Source organism: Grammomys surdaster, unplaced genomic scaffold (genome assembly GCF_004785775.1).
Source record: "Grammomys surdaster isolate TR1022 unplaced genomic scaffold, NIH_TR_1.0 339, whole genome shotgun sequence".
Classification (NCBI taxonomy): domain Eukaryota; kingdom Metazoa; phylum Chordata; class Mammalia; order Rodentia; family Muridae; genus Grammomys; species Grammomys surdaster.
Window position 1 is genome coordinate 287235 of NW_021604758.1, and position 18385 is coordinate 305619.

General features: G+C 57.3%; 2 protein-coding genes across 7 annotated transcripts; both read left to right on the forward strand.

Moving 5' to 3' along the window:
- Window positions 1–356: 356 nt before the first annotated feature.
- On the forward strand, window positions 357–6964 carry Dmwd (DM1 locus, WD repeat containing). Its single transcript, XM_028778714.1, has 5 exons — window positions 357–852; window positions 2334–2516; window positions 4200–5459; window positions 6124–6198; window positions 6450–6964. Exons 1-5 carry the CDS (start codon window positions 421–423, stop codon window positions 6495–6497), a joined length of 1998 nt encoding a protein of 665 aa, XP_028634547.1. The 5' UTR covers window positions 357–420; the 3' UTR covers window positions 6498–6964.
- A 1052-nt stretch (window positions 6965–8016) lies between these two features.
- On the forward strand, window positions 8017–18332 carry Dmpk (DM1 protein kinase). 6 transcript variants are annotated; one of them, XM_028778670.1, is made up of 15 exons: window positions 8017–8322; window positions 10138–10229; window positions 10510–10593; window positions 10665–10760; window positions 11036–11184; window positions 11384–11477; window positions 11634–11840; window positions 11981–12244; window positions 12926–13011; window positions 15441–15552; window positions 16186–16349; window positions 16441–16538; window positions 16699–16745; window positions 17056–17145; window positions 17461–18332. In XM_028778670.1, the coding sequence occupies exons 1-15, from the start codon at window positions 8163–8165 to the stop codon at window positions 17611–17613; spliced, it is 1896 nt and encodes a 631-aa protein (XP_028634503.1). In that variant the 5' UTR covers window positions 8017–8162; the 3' UTR covers window positions 17614–18332. The 6 variants fall into 6 exon arrangements, with proteins under 6 accessions (XP_028634503.1, XP_028634502.1, XP_028634506.1 ...); XM_028778669.1 differs by having other exon boundaries at window positions 17060–17145; XM_028778672.1 differs by having other exon boundaries at window positions 8045–8322; window positions 11981–12229.
- Window positions 18333–18385: the final 53 nt, after the last annotated feature.

The following is an 18385-nucleotide window of genomic DNA, read 5'->3' on the forward strand; positions in this document are numbered from 1 at the left end:
TTTGCCCACCCGTAATATTTTTTTCTAATTTAAAAAAAAAAATGACAAGAATGGCCTGGTGTCAGCTGCAACAACGTGAGGCTTCTGAAGAGGCTTTGCGGTTTCTCCGTTGCCGGGCAAACGGTTCCCAGGGCGCTGTTGTTAGGGTCTAGGGGCGTTCCCAACGGTCACGCCTTGTAGCCAACCACACGCGAGCGTCTGTCGCGTCGACCACGCCCACACGTTGCCCCCGCCCACAGCCCCAGAACCGTTACCTCAGCAACTGTCCCGGCTCCTCCCGCCCCCCTGGCTCTAGGTGCCAATCGTAGAGGCGTCACCCGGACGACGACCCTACCCCTTCCGGTGCTAGCCCCGCAACTTCCGGCCGGGGGGTCCGGCGGTGGGCGGTCTGGCTGCGGCGCGGCCCGGGGGGCGGCCAAGATGGCGGCGGGCGGCGCGGAGGGCGGCCCGGGCCCCAGCGCCGCTATGGGTGACTGCGCGGAGATCAAGTCGCAGTTTCGCACCCGCGAGGGCTTCTACAAGCTGCTTCCCGGCGACGCGACACGCAGGTCGGGCCCGACCTCCGCCCAGACCCCGGCGCCGCCTCAGCCCACTCAGCCCCCGCCTGGGCCCGCCGCAGCCTCCGGGCCTGGCGCCGCGGGTCCCGCGTCGTCCCCGCCGCCCGCTGGCCCTGGACCCGGGCCGGCGCTGCCCGCCGTCCGCCTCAGCCTGGTGCGCCTAGGCGACCCCGATGGCGCTGGGGAGCCGCCCTCCACGCCCTCGGGACTGGGCGCGGGAGGAGACCGCGTCTGCTTCAACCTGGGCCGTGAGCTTTACTTCTACCCCGGCTGCTGCCGCCGCGGGAGCCAGCGGGTGAGCGGTCCGCTTCGTGGGGACTCGGGTGCCGAGCGCATTGGGGTCCCAGAGTGACAGAAGCCCCCGAGGTCGGGCCTCCCAGGAGAGTCTGAATCCTGGAGCTGATGGGCTCCTGAGGGGTTGCAGGGCAGTCTTTGCGTGTGTGTGGTGGGGGATTCATGGGGCTGGTGAGTCAACGTTCGGGATGTGTTGGAGCTTCTGGGAGGAAATGGGGGAAGGGGTCACGGATTCCGGGGTGACAGGCATTCTGCAGGCAATGGGGAATCCTAAGAGGATGCGGGCCCGGGGGGGTGGAGAACGGAGAAATACTTACTGCCTCCTGGGCGTGTTGGAGGGAGTCTTAAGACCTGCCATACCCAGGAACGACGGGATTTGTAAGTGACGGGAGTCTTACCGGCAAAAGGCAGGGAGGACTGGAGGTGTAGCTTAGGGGTCGGCGGGCAAAGCAACAGGTGGGCGGGCTCCTAAGGAACGTCGTGTCTAATGGCTTTGGGAGAACTGATGGGAGTTCTGAGTCGATGGGGTTCCTGGTAGCGGACATCTCCAGGTGTGACAGACATCTGTAAAGCAATCCTAGAGGGTGGGGCGAAGTGAGGGAGAAGGGGAGACAGAGAGAGATGCGGATCCTGAGAATTCAGTGGTGATTGTGCATCCAAAATGTGAGAGGGTCTAATGACTGATGGCTGCCTGAAGTACGACAGACGTCCTGGAGGTTAGGGACCCCCACGCTGAACAGAACGAGGCTTTGGAGACGGCTCTGTGGATGGAGTGTGTGCTTTGAAAGCATGAGGGCCTGAGTTTGGACCCCAGTACCCCGTGTAAAAGGCTGCGGCTGGGGGAGTCTGCAACCCCAGTTTGGGGAGCACAGAGGCGAAGGGACCCTCCTGTCTCACTGGCATCTAGTCCGACTGAGCTGGTGAGCTCTGTGCTCAGTGAGAGACCCTGTGTCAAACGTAGGATGCCAAGCCACAGAGAAAGATGCTCACTGTTGACCTCTGACCTCCACATCCACATGCATGGTGCACAGCCACCACACAGGCGTATGCTACATGTACATATAGAAAAAAATGAAAGAAATCCTAAGATGTTGGGATTTTTGCGTCCTTGGGTCTTGGAGGTCTTAGATTATCGTCTTACTGGAGTTGCTGCTGTGATGGGGGCTGGGCAGACTGGAGGAGAGGCAGCTCCGGGCCCAGGGGTCGCTGGTCCTTGATGCTATGGGCAAGTGTCCCTAACTTACAAGTGGAAGGGCTCTGTGGTCTTTACTGGGTGGTGTGTGGAGGTGTGCGTGTGACCATGTGTGTGCTGTCCTGGGTTTGAATCCCCTCCTGGCCTGTGGTTGCCTGCCCCTCCCCACCCTGCTCCCCACTTCCCTCGAGGTTAACCCTGCTTCCTCTTGGTGGTTCTCCCTGACCTCAGCTCCTCTTCCTTCCTCTCCCTGCTCTAACCCGTTAACTCGTCTTCTCCCATGGTTCAAGTCCATTGATCTCAACAAACCCATCGACAAGCGGATCTACAAGGGGACCCAGCCCACCTGCCACGACTTCAACCAGTTCACAGCTGCCACAGAGACCATCTCCCTGCTGGTGGGCTTCTCCGCCGGCCAGGTGCAGTATCTGGACCTCATCAAGAAAGACACCAGCAAGCTATTCAACGAAGAGGTGATTGAGGACATGAACTATGCCCTCCTCATTTACCGACCCACCCCTGCCTGGAAACAGAATAGGCTTGAGAGGGGGAGGGGGAGGGGAACGAGTGGCAGACAGCTGTGACAGACAGCTACTGACGGTGCCTCTGTGCTTACTATTTCCTAGTTCTCTGTTGTGCCAGCCCTATGCTGAAAGAATGCTTTACTGCTTGGGTTCCTATTCACTCACTGATGAATAAGAAAATATGGTGCCCATCTCACAGATTAGAAGACTGAGGCTCATAGCCACCTGGGATGTTTTTGATATTCTTGTTAGCTTCAAATTCTGGCCTCTTTGGGCTTTGGATGCTAGTTCCTCCTGTGTCATTTACTTACTGTGCAGTTTTGGGAAAGTGATGTGTTCTCTGAGCCTTAGTTTTCTTCTGCAAACTGGGATGTGTGTCCCCTTCTCACAGGACTGTTTAAACTCATTCACAAGGACTTGCTAGTCTGGCTTCAAAGGAGCCAGGAGACCTTAGCTAGCAGCAGGAGGGCCTTGTGCTCTGTAGTACTGTCTAGGGTCCAGGGGAGGAGCTCCATAAATGTCCTCAAAATGAGCAAGTGGCTGACGGAGGGAGGGGAGGGAGGGAAGGAGCGGAGCAGTAAGCAGCGGAGCAGTGAGCGGATTAGAAACTCACACACTGTTCACAGCACAGCGGTTCCCTCCTGTGCAGGCCTCTTTCCAGTGAGCGCTCGGTGAGCAGGCAGAAGGCCTGCCCCTGCCACACTCTCAGTCTGGTCACACAGATTCATCAGCTGTCCTGCATGCAGCCCCCCATCAGCTAGGGGCTGGCATTTGAAGTGAAGCCAGGGGGAGGCAAAGAAGCCTCCAGGGAAGGACATTCAAATAGAGAGAATGGGTTGGGCCTCATAGCACTGGTCTGTTATCGCAACTGTTTGGGAGGCTGAGGCAGGAGGATCAAAGAGTTCAAGGTCGGCCTGGGCTACAGAACAGAAGGAACAGCTTAGATAAACTCCTCCAAACAGGACAGCCGTTGGTCCATGTTTCCAAGGTAGCAGTTGAGGGAGTGAAGACAGAAGATGTGTTCTGAGAAGGAACAGGAGGCGCTGGCTCAGGTTGTCCTGGAAAGCTGTAGGAAGGTCGTGCCCTCCTCGTCAACAGGAGTCTGAAGAGTGCCCTTGCACACCGGCTGGGCCTGAGCCATAGGATGGGGACGGTTCGAGGCCTGGTGGTTTATCAGCCCTAAGGAGGAAGCTGCCTGGTCCCAGGAGAGAAGCTAGCTCATCATAGTAGTTGCCTCAAGCTGTAGGGCTTCAGGCAGGGCAGTGCTAGGGGCTGACTTGAATTTCTGACTCTCTAACCACTGAGGAGACAACTATGGGTGTTGGAGCCCAGCAGTGAGGCATTGTGGGTGGTGATAGTGGAGTGGAGAGGCTGGGCTGTGGGTGCACTTTCCCCTGAAGCCCATGGCTTTTGTTGGAAGACTAGACTTCATTGTGGGTAGAGGATAATGGAGGCTCGGTGGGGCTCTTCACTGGCAGCCCTCCCTGGTGTCCCTGTGCCACCCTGCCATCTGTCTCAGTCAGTGGGAGAGCTGTCCTCACAATTCGGTGGGAGAGCTGGGGTCCAGGATAAGAAGCGGCCCATCGGGGGTACTCACCACCTCCCAACCCCACCCTGTCGTTCCCTATGCAGCGGCTCATTGACAAGACCAAGGTGACGTACTTGAAGTGGCTGCCTGAGTCAGAGAGTCTGTTCCTTGCTTCTCACGCCAGTGGCCACCTGTACCTCTACAATGTCAGCCACCCCTGCGCCTCCACCCCTCCCCAGTATAGTCTGCTGAAACAGGGCGAGGGCTTTGCTGTCTATGCAGCCAAAAGCAAGGCAGCCCGCAATCCACTAGCCAAGTGGGCCGTGGGTGAGGGGCCCCTCAATGAGTTTGCATTCTCACCTGATGGCCGCCACCTAGCCTGCGTCAGCCAGGATGGCTGCCTGCGTGTCTTCCACTTTGACAGCATGCTTCTGCGTGGGCTCATGAAGAGCTACTTTGGGGGTCTGCTGTGCGTGTGCTGGAGCCCTGATGGCCGCTATGTGGTGACAGGAGGGGAAGATGACTTGGTCACTGTGTGGTCCTTCACGGAGGGTCGTGTGGTGGCTCGAGGCCATGGCCACAAGTCCTGGGTCAACGCTGTAGCCTTTGATCCTTACACCACCCGTGCAGAGGAGGCAGCGTCAGCCAGTGGGGATGGAGAGCCCGGTGGTGAAGAGGAGCAGCCTGAGGTCGCCAGCTCAGACACAGGAGCCCCAGTGTCCCCGCTGCCCAAGGCCGGCTCTATCACATACCGCTTTGGCTCAGCTGGCCAGGACACACAGTTCTGCCTGTGGGACCTCACAGAAGATGTGCTGTCCCCTCACCCATCTCTGGCTCGTACCCGCACCCTTCCAGGCACACCTGGTGCCACCCCACCGGCTTCTGGTAGTTCTCGGGGCGGAGAGACAGGTGCCGGCCCCCTGCCCCGCTCCCTGTCACGGTCCAACAGCCTCCCGCACCCAGCTGGTGGTGGCAAGGCTGGTGGGCCTAGCGTAGCTATGGAGCCTGGCATACCGTTCAGCATTGGCCGCTTTGCCACACTGACCCTGCAGGAGCGTCGGGACCGGGGGGCTGAGAAGGAGCACAAGCGCTACCACAGCCTGGGGAACATCAGCCGCGGCGGCAGCGGGGGCAATAGCAGCAACGACAAGCTCGGCGGCCCCACCCCCCGCAGCCGCTTGGACCCAGCCAAGGTGCTGGGCACGGCCCTGTGCCCTCGAATCCATGAGGTCCCACTGCTGGAGCCGCTCGTGTGCAAGAAGATCGCCCAGGAGCGCCTGACCGTGCTGCTGTTCCTGGAGGACTGCATCATCACTGCCTGCCAAGAGGGCCTCATCTGCACCTGGGCCCGGCCAGGCAAGGCGGTGAGTCTCCACCTGCCCAAGGCCGAGGGGCACCACTTCCGTCCCGGCCTTTAGGAATGATGGGCCTCCCAGATGCCAGGTACCAGTGGGTCATCAGAGAGGTCAGGTCTAGGAGACAGAATGGTGGGTACCACAGCTAACCATCTGTGGGGCCTCTGATGGCCCGTGTGACTCACCCTGAGAACTTAACACTCAGGAAGAACCTATTTTTATGGGAAGTCTGAGTTGTAAATGGTGAAACTTTATTGAGGGCGGATGGCCTCAGCATGTGACTGAGCTGAGGCGCACTTCTGGCCTGCCTCTTAGACGCAGTTTCCGGGCCAGCCGCTGAAGGCCTGGGTGGGAATTAGCCAGGGTCCAGGCCTGCACATCCTCTTGCTGCTGTGGTCCTTGTCACTGTGTCTCCCAAATGGCTGTGCGGTGGCGTTGCTCTTAGTCGGTGAAGTGCAGGCCTGTCACCTGGTCAGGCTGGGGCTGGGCTGTCTGTTCTTTAGCTTGTGGTCTCAGTGTCTAGGAGCCCACTCTGCCCTCAGTCCCTCGGATCCTTGCTGTGGAAAGTTAGAGTCCAGAAGCCTTAGAACGCAGGGTAGCTGCAGAGTAACTGCCTGGTTAGTAGGGCTGGCGGAGTTGGCTAGTTCTCAGAGACACCCCTCTGTCTCCCTAGTTCACAGACGAGGAGGCCGAGGCCCAGGCAGGGGAAGCAAGGTGGCCCAGGTCACCCAGCAAGTCAGTGGTAGAGGTAGGACAACCCCCAAGCTGCAAGTGGACCCCAGTTTCTCTCTTTCCTTTCCACTGTCCTCCCTTGTCTGTCCAGGTCACCTGGGGTCATTAATTACTGTAAAGTGCTGCCCTGGGTTAGGGAAGGCTGCTAGGCCTGGGGGGCTGGATCCCAGCTGGGGCTGCAGCTCTAAGGGTTTTGGGGAGCTCCTTCTAGCGCTGCAGAAGCCCAGGTGTTGTCTAATCCAACTTTCTCCCTCTTGTCCTCCCCAGGGCATCTCCTCCCAACCAGGCAGCTCCCCCAGTGGCACTGTGGTGTGAAACGTGGATGTCCCATGTCCCCGGCCTCTGAGCCATAACCCTCCCTGCTGACCTCAAGGATGACTGTATTAACAAGACTAATCATGATGGAAGGACTGTTCCAAGCCCCACCCTGCACAAATACTGGGGGTCCCCTAGGTTGGCTCAGCCATGGGGATGTAGTGGCCTGTGTGGCCTCGGCCCTGTCCTCCACCCACTGCCAAGTACAATGACCTGTTCTCTGAAACGTCAGTGTTAACCACATCCCTGTCCCAGCATGTGACTGTTCACTCCTGGGAGAGACTACGCCCACAGCAGCCCAGCTCCACAGTACCCCTGGGTGAGAGGGCAGGGCAGGGGGCTTCCCCCCAGCCCAAACCCCACCCCTGTCTATGGTCTGTGCTTTTGAACGTGTTAAATTATGGAAGCCCCCAGGGTCCTCCTTGTCCCCTGGACCTCTTATTTATACTAAAGTCCTTGTTTGCACAGTGTCTCTCTGTTCCCTGGGGCAGGGTGGGGGGGGGGGTTGCAGTATTGGCCTCCAGGCTGTGCTCTGACCAAAGGAAGTCTAATCTTAGCTGCCTCCCCATCCCCAGCCCCTAGCAGAGAGCCCTCTGGAAGATGATCCCGACCCCCAGAGTCAAGAGGCTGAGATGGCCTTCTTAGTAGGTCCTTGGAGGTGTTTGAAACTTGTAAGCATCAGGGCTATCCACGCATGCTCTCCTTGGGGGAAGGAGGATGCTGACAATTGATCTGCACTCATTGCCTTCTCTGGACACTTTGGCCAGAGAGACTCCTGCTGCCCCTGGCCCTTTTGTGACTGGCCATCTAGTGCCAGCTGGAGGCCATGATTTCCTCCCCAGGGAACTGGCCACCCTAAAAAGAAGCTAACATGTCTCCTGGCTGGCTGTCCAGGCAGCTCCGCCCTCAACCCCCAAATGTTTCTATCTCTAATCCTAGCCCAGGCAGGAATGTGGCTGCCCCGGCCTGTGGCCAAGGAGCTATTTTGGGGTCTCTTGCTTGAGGAGGGCCTGGATCCACCACTCGCCTCCCCCAGGCTTGGGCCAGCAGGTCACCCCTGGCCCTGGCAGCTGAGCAAGCTTCCTCCTGATCTTCCTTCTACCTCCTGCCAAAAAAAGGGGGGAGCGTAATACAGCAGGCATAGGGGCTAAATTTAACTGTCCCAAAGTCGGACTCCATTGCTGAGTCACGGAGGAGCTGCCCCTGGCCTCTGCCCCCCTCCCTGCAGCCCCAGCCGGCAGCCCTTTCCCCACTCCTCCGAGCTCTGAACCTACAGACTGGCTTTCTGGGCACGGACACGTCACACCTGTAACTCCCTGTGCTCTCTCTATGGGTGGATAGAGGCAATGGGGCAGGCAGCCTTGGAGTAGCACTCTGTCCGCTGACATGGAGCACTGAAGAGTTTTGAGGGGCCCTAGAAGAAGGGAGTTGGGGTGTTGGCTCAGGAGGGGTTAAAGCTGGGAGGCGGGAGGGGGGCTGGGCCAAGGGGTGGAGAAAGGAGGAGGAGGCCTCAAGCATAGAACTGGCCGGAGAGACCCAAGGGATAGTCAGGGACAGGCAGCCATGCAGCCAGGGTTCTGAGGCCTGGACAGGGGCAGCCAGGCCCTGTGTCGGGAAGACCCCGAGCTCCGGCCCGGGGAGGGGCCATGGTGTTGCCTGCCCAACATGTCAGCCGAAGTGCGGCTGAGGCAGCTCCAGCAGCTGGTGCTGGACCCAGGCTTCCTGGGGCTGGAGCCCCTGCTCGACCTTCTCCTGGGCGTCCACCAGGAGCTGGGCGCCTCCCACCTAGCCCAGGACAAGTATGTGGCCGACTTCTTGCAATGGGGTGAGTATGGACAGGCAGCCTGGGCTGGGGTGCAGGGCAAAGCTGGGTCCACAAGGCACGAGTGGGCTGTGGGGGGCAGGAGGCCTGGAGAGCTCTTGTATGGGAGCCAGGCAGAGCTCAGGACTTGATCCCAAGCTCCCCTGGTGGGGCGCCAGGGTCAGTGAGGCCACCCATGACTCAGCCAGTGCAGGCCGGGGTGGGCACAGCCTCCTGCTATCTCTGCACCCATACTAGGACCTGGCAGCTTTCTCTTCTAGGACCCTTGACTCCTAAAAGGGGCTTTATAGCTCTCCCTGGTTTCCCAGAGTGTGGGGAGGGACAGTGTGGGGCAGCTGCCAGGGTGTGGCCCATAGGCAGGTGTTTGGCGTCTGCCTCCCCAGCTGCCCTGACAGGTGTCCAGGAGCTATGAGGGCACAGTGACTCACAGAGGCCCTGGGAGAGAACCAGCCCGGCAGACAGGCGCCGCCAAGCACCCCTTCTGTTCCCCAAATTAAGGAGGAAGAAACAACTTGAGTTTTTGAGTGTGCCCATCCCTAGCGTCCTGACCCCTCCCAGCCTCTGTGGGCCAGATTGGTGATCCCTCTCCGCTTCTCAGCCACTTTCATGGTCCTAGCCCAAGACCTCTGAGTCCCCTGCTGACTTAAATTCCCTTCCCTAAAGGTCTTTGTAGGCCTAGTGGACAGGCCTGGAGCCTCATCTGCCTCTGCATAACATTCAGCCAAAGTTCCAGCTTACCCCAACTTCCTTACAAGTAACAACCTGTTTTGTTGCTCTGTGCCTGTCATTAAGGGTCCTGGTCTTCGTCCTTGGCCTGTCTGCCCATGTCTGTGAGCCTACTTCATTCTCCCCTCCTCCTCCGTTTCACAGATGGAAAGGTGGAGGCCACGGGTTAAACCATTAAGCCTGTGAAAGATTTTCTCCTGTCCAGCCCTCAGTGTCTCCCTCAACTTGCCTTTGGCAGAGGATGGGGCTGGGCTGGGCTGGCGGGGTAAACTGAGAACTGGGGTGGGGGCAGGGGGTCTGACCCTCTGGGAAGGAGCAGTCCTTTTGTGGCCTGAGCAGCATCCTGTGGGCCCCTCCCCTGCCAGGCCTGGGCGGGGGAGGGGGCCTGGCTTCCCGCTGCCTTAAAAGGGCTCAATGCCTTGGCTCTCTACCCCCCCACCCCCAGCCTTGGCCCTGGCTGTGTCTTCCCTGTCTGCCCACTTTCCCGAACCCCTTTCTTCTCCGGGACCCCCATCTCCCCTCTTCCTTACACATTCTTCCTCTATCCTTACTCCCAGTCCTGACAGCTTCGCTGACCTCCCTCTGCCCACCCCCAACCCCAGTCTCCAGCCTCAGACCTAGCTGCCCTCCCCGTCCTGCTAAGCCACCCTAGCACAGGACCGTATCCCCTGCAGCTTTGGTTATAAGACTCTCCTGCCCACTTTGGAAGCCAAGAATGCTCTTCCAACAGTGCCCAGGATGCGGGTGGGTGGGCTGTGTTCCCTCCCCGACTTGGTCTTCGTGCTGGCTGTGCTAGACACAGCTGCAGTTCCAGGCTGTGGCCCGAGACATTAAATAAGCCTTGGGTGACCTGACTTAGCACTGTGATCATCACATGGGAGTGAAGGGCCTTACGCTCCGGCTTCTCCCTCTGCCTCCGTTTCTGCTCTGCAGCCCTGTGGAAACAGGCAGTTCTGGGTCCCCACACATTGGAAGTTTTGAAAGCAGAATCCTAAAGCCAATTTAAGGGGCAGAAGGAAGGAGACTAAAGCCACCACCCTTGCCGCTAGTGTTCTAGTGACCCTTGGTTCTTCTCCCTCCACCCCCAACCAGTGGAACCCATTGCAGCAAGGCTTAAGGAAGTCCGACTGCAGAGGGATGACTTTGAGATTTTGAAGGTGATCGGGCGTGGGGCGTTCAGCGAGGTGAGTCTTGAGTGGCCTGAGAGTGGAACTATACTTGAGGTGGGTGGGGTATAACAGCTGGAGCAGAGCCTTAAAAATTGATGAATGAGCTTGAATTTAAGGCTGGATGGGGTGGAGGCGGGGCTTGTGGGCAGTGTGTGTGTGTGTGTGTGTGTGTGTGTGTGTGTGTGTGTGTTGGGGGCGTGGCTAATGTTGGGTGGAGATAAGGGTGGAGCCATGTGTTGGCGAGCCTTGCCGGTTTTCCCTGCCACCTCTACCGTCATCCTGGTTCCGCCTTTAGGTAGCGGTGGTGAAGATGAAACAGACGGGCCAAGTGTATGCCATGAAGATTATGAATAAGTGGGACATGCTGAAGAGAGGCGAGGTAGGGCCCGGGACGTGGGCGGCGCCCCATCTCTCCAGCTCGCCTCCTGCAGCTTCTCTCCTGCTTCACAGGTGTCGTGCTTCCGGGAAGAAAGGGATGTATTAGTGAAAGGGGACCGGCGCTGGATCACACAGCTGCACTTTGCCTTCCAGGATGAGAACTACCTGGTGAGCTCTGGGTTCAGGTGACTAGAAAAGAGTGACAGTTACATCGCCCCAAGTCGGGAAGGCTGGAGAAGGGAGAGGCTGCTGTAGGCTGGGGGGCGGTTAGGATTGTGTCTCAGGTACAGGAGGGACCTTCCTTGAGACAGGAGGTGATATCTGGTTTGGCCTTCGGATATCTGGGGTGCTCTCTCACTGTGTGGGGGTGCTCTATGCTTGGGAACGGGGTGTCTCTGGGAGTCTTGGGGGCTACCAAACCCCTGTGACACACCCGCTCCCAGTACCTGGTCATGGAATACTACGTGGGCGGGGACCTGCTAACGCTGCTGAGCAAGTTTGGGGAGCGGATCCCCGCCGAGATGGCGCGCTTCTACCTGGCCGAGATTGTCATGGCCATAGACTCGGTGCACCGACTGGGCTACGTGCACAGGTGGGCGTGGCGGGGCCCTTGGAGGGTTAGCCGAGCCGGTGTGGGAAGGAAGGGCACCTGAAGGTCGGATCCCACTGGGGACAGAACCGGGGTCTAGAGCTGTAGAATCCTGATTGGGGTGGAACCAGATCGAGCCTGGCGGGACCTAAGAGGGAAGTTTTTCAGGAAAGCACACTTCCCCTCTTGTCTCTATGCACAGGGACATCAAACCAGATAACATTCTGCTGGACCGATGTGGGCACATTCGCCTGGCAGACTTCGGCTCCTGCCTCAAACTGCAGCCTGACGGAACGGTAGGAAGAGCCTGGCGCAACTCTCCCCATCAGCGAAGGACCAGATGTAGGGGGCGGGGCTAGGGTGAAGAGCCGGAGGGGAGCTGGGTCGGGATGTCCTGTGCACCAGGTTTAGACAGGGAAGAGGTCTTAAGCATTCAGATCTGGTTGGCACAGGTGAGGTCGCTGGTGGCTGTGGGCACCCCGGACTACCTGTCTCCTGAGATTCTGCAGGCTGTTGGCGGAGGGCCTGGAGCGGGCAGCTACGGGCCGGAGTGTGACTGGTGGGCCCTGGGCGTGTTCGCCTATGAAATGTTCTATGGGCAGACACCCTTCTACGCGGACTCCACAGCCGAGACATATGCCAAAATTGTGCACTACAGGGTGAGCATGGACACCGTGCAGGGAGGCGGATTTGGTGGTGTATGCTCCCAGACTGACTTTTAAAATAGCGGCCATGTTGAGTGCTGGGAAGCAGAGCCAGCTCGCAGGCCAGGGCTAACGCTTGCTTTTCTTCTAAATAGGAACACTTGTCTCTGCCACTGGCAGACACGGGTGTCCCTGAGGAAGCTCAGGACCTCATTCGTGGGCTGCTCTGTCCTGCTGAGACAAGGCTAGGTCGAGGCGGGGCAGGCGATTTCCAGAAGCATCCTTTCTTCTTTGGCCTTGATTGGGAGGGTCTCCGAGACAGCGTACCCCCCTTTACACCAGACTTCGAGGGTGCCACGGACACATGCAATTTTGATGTGGTGGAGGACCGGCTCACTGCCATGGTGAGCGGGGGCGGGGTACGTACCTGCGGTTCCTGATCGGTCGAAGGGACTTCCATAGCCTTTTCTATAAAATTGAGGCGACTGGCCAGGTGTGGTGGTGCATACCTTTGATCCCAGGACTTCACAGGCAGAGGCAGGTGAATCTCTGGTAAATCAAGGCCAGCTTGGTCTACATAGTGACATCCAGGACTGTCAGGGTTATACAGTGAGACCCTCCCTTGAAAAATAACAAAAGGGGTGATGACCTTCCTGGGTCCCAAATTATTATCCTAGAGCCCTGCCATATGTCCACTCCGGCGTGAGAAAACCCGGGTGGCCAGTCCCTCAGACAGTGACTGAGTCCTTACTCTTGGCAGTACTAAAATGGAACACAGGGGGCTGGGTTCTTGACCCAGCCTGGCAGGTGCTAGAGGGCTTCCTGGAGGAGGTGACTGAGCTGAGCTCAGAAGGAGGCAGGAGATACAGGAAACCCTTTCTCAGGCAAGTGCTCTCAGTGTTTTAACAGGCTCTAGGCCCTGCCTTGGGTCATGTGCAAAGAGAAAAGCCTGTTGTGCACAGAGCCCTGACAGGAAGCAACAAGATAGAAGAGAAAATGACAGAATTGGTTTAGTGGGGGCGGTTAGGCCAGGAACATAGAGGGGTGAAGGGCTATCTTGGATAACTGCAAGCCACAAGAGCCCTGTACCTCTTCTGCAGGAGACCCTGTCAGACATGCAGGAAGACATGCCACTCGGGGTCCACCTGCCTTTCGTGGGTTACTCCTACTCTTGTATGGCCTTCAGGTAAGCATGACTGCCCACTGCTGGGGCCTGTGTGTGCAGGCTCTCCTCAGCCAGCCAATTTGATGCTCAGACTTGGAACCAAAGATTCTTAGGAGCTGCCTAAGTTAGGGTTTCTGCTGCTGTGGTGAACCATGACCAAAGGCAAGTTGGGGAGGAAAGGGTTTATTTGGTTTATATCTCCACGTGGTAGCCTATCGCTGAAGGAAGTCAGGACAGGAACTCAGAATGGGGCAGGAACCTGGAGCTGACGCAGAGGCCACAGAGGGCTGCTTAGTAGCTTGATCCTCATGGCTTCCTCAGCTGCTTTCTTATAGAGCCCAGGACCACCCGGCCAGTGACGGCCCCACCCACAATCTATCACATCAATCCCTCGATCGCTAGCTAAGAAAAGGCCCTACAGGCTTGCTGTAGCCTGATCTTCTGAGGCATTTTCCTTTCTTTTAGTCTTTTAGAGACAGGGTTTTACTATGTAGCTCTGGCTGTCCTGAGATTCACTCTGTAGACCAGGCTGGTCTCATTTATTTATTCTATGTATGTCGGTACACTGTCACTGTCTTCAGGCACACCAGAAGAGGGCATCAGATCCATTACAGATGGTTGTGAGCCACCATGTGGTTGCTGGGGATTGAACTCAGGACCTCTGGAAGAGCAGTCAGTGCTCTTAACCCCTGAGCCGTCTCTCCAGCCCTGTAGAGGTATTTTCTTTATTGAGGCTATTGTCTGATGAATCTAGCTTGTTGTATCAACTGGACATACGACTAGGAAGGCAGGTGCACATACTTTATCTTTATTTGCTTTGGAGACTGGGTCTTCTAGCTCCGCTGTACTGCCCACTGTACTGTGACGTTTCAGTTCAGTTGTATGACCTAAGAATCTTAGACTCAGCCTCACAGAGTCCTGCTATTGACCTTTATGTTTCTAGGACGTACCATAGTACCCAGGGTCTTAGAAAACAAGCCTGAAATTTGACAGTTTATTTTAAGAACATAATTGGAGCACATAACGATAAAATTACTTTTAAGGTTTTCAGAGTTTTCTGTCTTGTTTTCTGAGGCAGGATCTCATTAATATAGTTTAAGCTGGCCTTGGAGTGTTTTGTGATTTATGGGCATGCATCACCATGCCTAATCAATAAAGCCTTTTTAAAGTATCCATTATGGTGACTGGTGCACAAACCTGTAATCCCAGCACTTAGAAGGGGGCAGCAAGGAGATCAGAAGTTCAAGACCATCCTGGGCTGTATAGTAATCTAAGGCTAGCCTGGTCTACAATAGACTCTGTCTAAAGAATCAAAAGATAAATAACATCCACTCTTGCTGGACACTATAACCCTATGACCCTACCATTAAGGAGGCTGAGGCTGGAGGCCAGCCTGGGCTACAGACACAGAATGAGAGCTGGTTTCAAAACACCAAAAACAAACAAACATTCATTACTGGTCAAGCTTGGGATAGCACATGCTTGCAGTCCCAGTATTGGGGCATTGGAGGTAGGAGGATCACAAGTTTAAGGCTAGCCTGGTGTATATAGTAAGGCCTTGGTCTCAGAGAAAAAAAAAGAAATCAACTATTCAAGTAAGACAGTTTGTCATGGGCTGTGGCTCAGTCCAAGAGAACATCCCTAGCCGGGGCTGCAGCTGCAGCTCAGCTGGTAATGTGCTCAGTTTGCAGCCTCAGCACAGGGCACAGTAGGCACGGGACTCACAGCCATAGTCCCAGCACTGGGAAGGTCACAGGTGATGGCCGTCATTGGCTAGATCCCATTCCAGGCCAGCCTGTGTCGCATGAGCTCTTGTTTCAAAAGAAAGATTTAAAAAGTACTAAAGACAATAATAGTAAGCAAAAAAAAAAAAAAAAAAAAAAAAACTGCCTAGCCAGGTGTGGTGCACTCCTTTGATCCCAGTACTTGGGAGGCAGAGGCACAAGGACCACTGTGTTTGAGGCCAGCCTGGTCTACAGAGTGAGTTCCAGGACAGCCAGGGCTACACAGAGAAACCCTGTCTCAACAACAAAGAAAATTTACCTAGCATTTATGAGGTCCTGGGATTAGTCCCTGTTGCCACAAAGTAAAGATTAAATGAAGAGCGTGCTTTTAGGAGTAAACTGGGAAGCAGGGACACTTAGTGGATGCTCACACAGGTACCCACCATCAGGCAGGTCTCAGGCCTGCACAGGTAAGGACAACTTATCTCACGATCTGCAAGCAGCATCCATCCCATGCTTGTTAGAACATATTGGGCCCAGCCCATCCTCCATGGCATTATGTTGCTCAGCCAGCCGGCAAGGCAGCCGAGGTGCAGAGGCCCGGGAAGTATGCTCTCTTCTCCCTGCCCTGCACCTCCTTTAGCCATGGGGTCTTTGGAGCCTGGCCTGGTGCCCACAGGCTAGGGAGTCCCAGATCCCTGTTTGGTAGCCTCTTCCTCTTCTCAGAGACAATCAGGTCATGGACCCCACCCCTATGGAACTAGAGGCCCTGCAGTTGCCTGTGTCAGACTTGCAAGGGCTTGACTTGCAGCCCCCAGCGCCCCCACCGGATCAAGCGGTAAGTAGACTGAGAGGTGGGCAAAGCTTCCTGGGTGGGTGTACCTGCAGTGCCAACTGCCAGGCTGTTCATTCAGTATGAGACTGTCTCCAGCTGGCCCAACAACACATCCTGTAACCCTAGCTACTCAGGAAGCACAGGAGAAGGACCCCAAATTCAAGGCTTGCTCGGGTTATGTAATGAGACCCTGTCTTGGAATAAAAACCAAAAAGAGAACTAGAGATAGCTCTCCAGACATGGGGGTGGAGTCAGAAAGCAACACCACCCGGGCTTAGGAGTGAGGGGCTGCGACCACCTGGGGGAGTCTGAGAGAGGTTCTTATGGTCAGTTGGTGAACAAGTTCAAAGGCCCTCAGGTGGGATGCTGATTTCTTAAAAGCTACAGATAGACGGGTGCCATCTATGGAAGGAGTGGGGGTTGCAGAAAGTGACAAGACACAAATTGGAAAGACCTAAGCGTAAAGCTAGGTTTGTCTGAAGCACTCAAGAGCTGGGCGGGACTCCAGCCCTTCAGTTCCGTGTTGACTAGACTGTCCCCAGGGAAGGGGGGGAGATAGGGGTGTGGGGATGGAGGGGGAGAGAAGTGCGTGGGACTGACCCAGCCCCAGGTCCCAACTCTGATCCCCACCGACAGGCTCAAGAGGCCAACCCAGTGGCTGTCCCTGTCCCTGCCGCAGAGGCAGAGACCATGGTGACGCTGCGTGAGCTCCAGGAAGCCCTGGAAGAAGAGGTTCTCACCCGGCAGAGCCTGAGCCGCGAGCTGGAGGCCATTCGTACGGCCAACCAGAACTTCTCCAGGTCGGGGTCAAGGTGCTGGGAGAAGGAGGGAGCAGCAACCCTTGCAGTCTCCTCACCCAGTGGGTCGGCTCATCATCCTATCTTTCCACAGCCAACTACAGGAGGCCGAGGTCCGGAACCGAGACCTGGAGGCGCATGTTCGGCAGCTACAGGAGCGGATGGAGATGCTGCAGGCTCCAGGAGCCGCAGGCGAGTCCCTCACCCGTTTCCAGCTAGGAGGGCGCTGGGTGGAGATGGGGCACCTTGGGTGTGTGAGCCCTGGGGCAGGGGAGGAGGCTGGGGCACCGCAGCCGCGCCACTGCCCTTCTTTTCCCTCCACGCTCCATACACCTCTTTCTTCTCCTTCCAGCTGTCACGGGGGTCCCCAGTCCCCGGGCCACGGATCCACCTTCCCATGTAAGACCCCTCTCTTCCCTCCCCGACCCCCCCCGCCCCGCTTAGATGTGCTACCCACAGCCCGTCTCCCATCCACATTTAGGGTCCACCCTCCTTGGGGGTTCCAGAAGAAAGATGCCCTTCGCTCATTCACTCAGCATGCACTATCTACCAGCTCTCCCTCGTTTTGGGCTTTCCGCCAAATCCTCCCCAAGGGAACTCCCTAGACTCCCGTTCTGGCCTCGACTAGATTACCGTGCTGCCTCTCACCCTGCTGCTGAGGGCTGCTGGGCTGGGCTCCGATCGGGTCACCTGTCCCTTCTCTCTCCAGCTAGATGGCCCCCCGGCCGTGGCTGTGGGCCAGTGCCCGCTGGTGGGGCCAGGCCCCATGCACCGCCGTCACCTGCTGCTCCCTGCCAGGGTATGTCCCATGTCCGCCCGCTGCGGGCCTCTGCCTAGCTCTGCCCACTGAGTGTCACCACTGCTTGCTGTGCCCCTGTGGAGCTCGACCCACCGCAGGGGGAGGGTATTCGGGCGGCCAATCAACACAGGCTGCTGCGAAGTAGCCAATGATGAGTTTCAACAGGAGCGCAGGCTTGCGAGCAGGCCAACTTTAGCTGCGGGCTGTGGGGACCAGAGATGCGCTCCGAGGCCCATCTAAGGGTATAGGCTGGGCAGCTGTCAGGAGCCAGTGGGCCCCTGTGGTCTAGTGCTAATCCAGCCTTCTCGCCTGCAGGTCCCTAGGCCTAGCCTATCGGAGGCGCGTTGCCTGCTCCTGCTCGCCGCTGCTCTGGCTGCTGCCGCCACACTGGGCTGCACTGGGTTGGTGGCCTATACCGGCCGTCTCACCCCAGTCTGGTGTTTCCCGGGAGCCACCTTCGCCCCCTGAACCCTGAGACTCCAAGCCATCTTTCATTTAGGCCTTCTAGGAAGATCGAGTGACCAGGGAACGACCCAGAGCGTCTCTGTGCTCATCCTCACCCCCGACCCTCACCGCTCCGCTCCACACTTCTGTGAGCCTGGGTCCCCACCCAGCTCCGCTCCTGTGATCCGGGCCCGCCCCCTGGCGGCCGGGGAGGGAGGAACTGGGCTCGTGCCCGGCACCCCGGTTCCTGCAGAGCTGGTAGCCAGACGCTGCTGCTGCTGCAGCTGGGCATTCGCCGACCACGCTTTACTCAGCCCCGACGTGGATGGGCAAACTGCTTATCTCATCCGATTTCACTTTTCACGCTTCCATCCATCAGTTACAAGCCATGAACATGAGCCCCTTATCTCCAGGGCCATCCCATTCCCGTAGCGAAGGATCAGCTAGACCTCTGCCAGCACACACGGGAGCCTTAGGTTTCGGACAGCCTCACTCCTGGGGGATGCTGAGACTCCTTCCTCACGTACACTCCCGCACTCTCCTGTTGGAGCCACGGCTGCCCCCCCCCCCCGCCCCAGGCAGTGTGGGTATTTATTGACCTTGTTCTCTGACTCACTGACAGACTCCGGGACCCACGTTTTGGATGCACTGAGACTCGACATTCCTCGGTATTTATTGTCTGTCCCCACCTAAGACCTCCACTCCTGACCCTTGTGAATAAAATACTTCTGGTCTGCCCTAAATCCCGCGCAATCTCTCTGTTGTGAAAAGGAAACCGCCCCACAGGCCAATGGAG

Bases quoted from the DNA above. Each gene is read 5' to 3' on its own strand.
- Dmpk (XM_028778669.1), top strand. From the start codon at position 8,163: ATGTCAGCCGAAGTGCGGCTGAGGCAGCTCCAGCAGCTGGTGCTGGAC. The intron at 11,185-11,383 runs GTGGGCGTGGCG...CTCTATGCACAG, and splicing joins CGACTGGGCTACGTGCACAG to GGACATCAAACCAGATAACA. The intron at 16,746-17,059 runs GTAAGACCCCTC...CTCTCCAGCTAG, and splicing joins CCACGGATCCACCTTCCCAT to ATGGCCCCCCGGCCGTGGCT.
- Dmwd (XM_028778714.1), top strand. From the start codon at position 421: ATGGCGGCGGGCGGCGCGGAGGGCGGCCCGGGCCCCAGCGCCGCTATG. The intron at 853-2,333 runs GTGAGCGGTCCG...CCATGGTTCAAG, and splicing joins GCCGCCGCGGGAGCCAGCGG to TCCATTGATCTCAACAAACC. The intron at 5,460-6,123 runs GTGAGTCTCCAC...CTGTCTCCCTAG, and splicing joins GGGCCCGGCCAGGCAAGGCG to TTCACAGACGAGGAGGCCGA.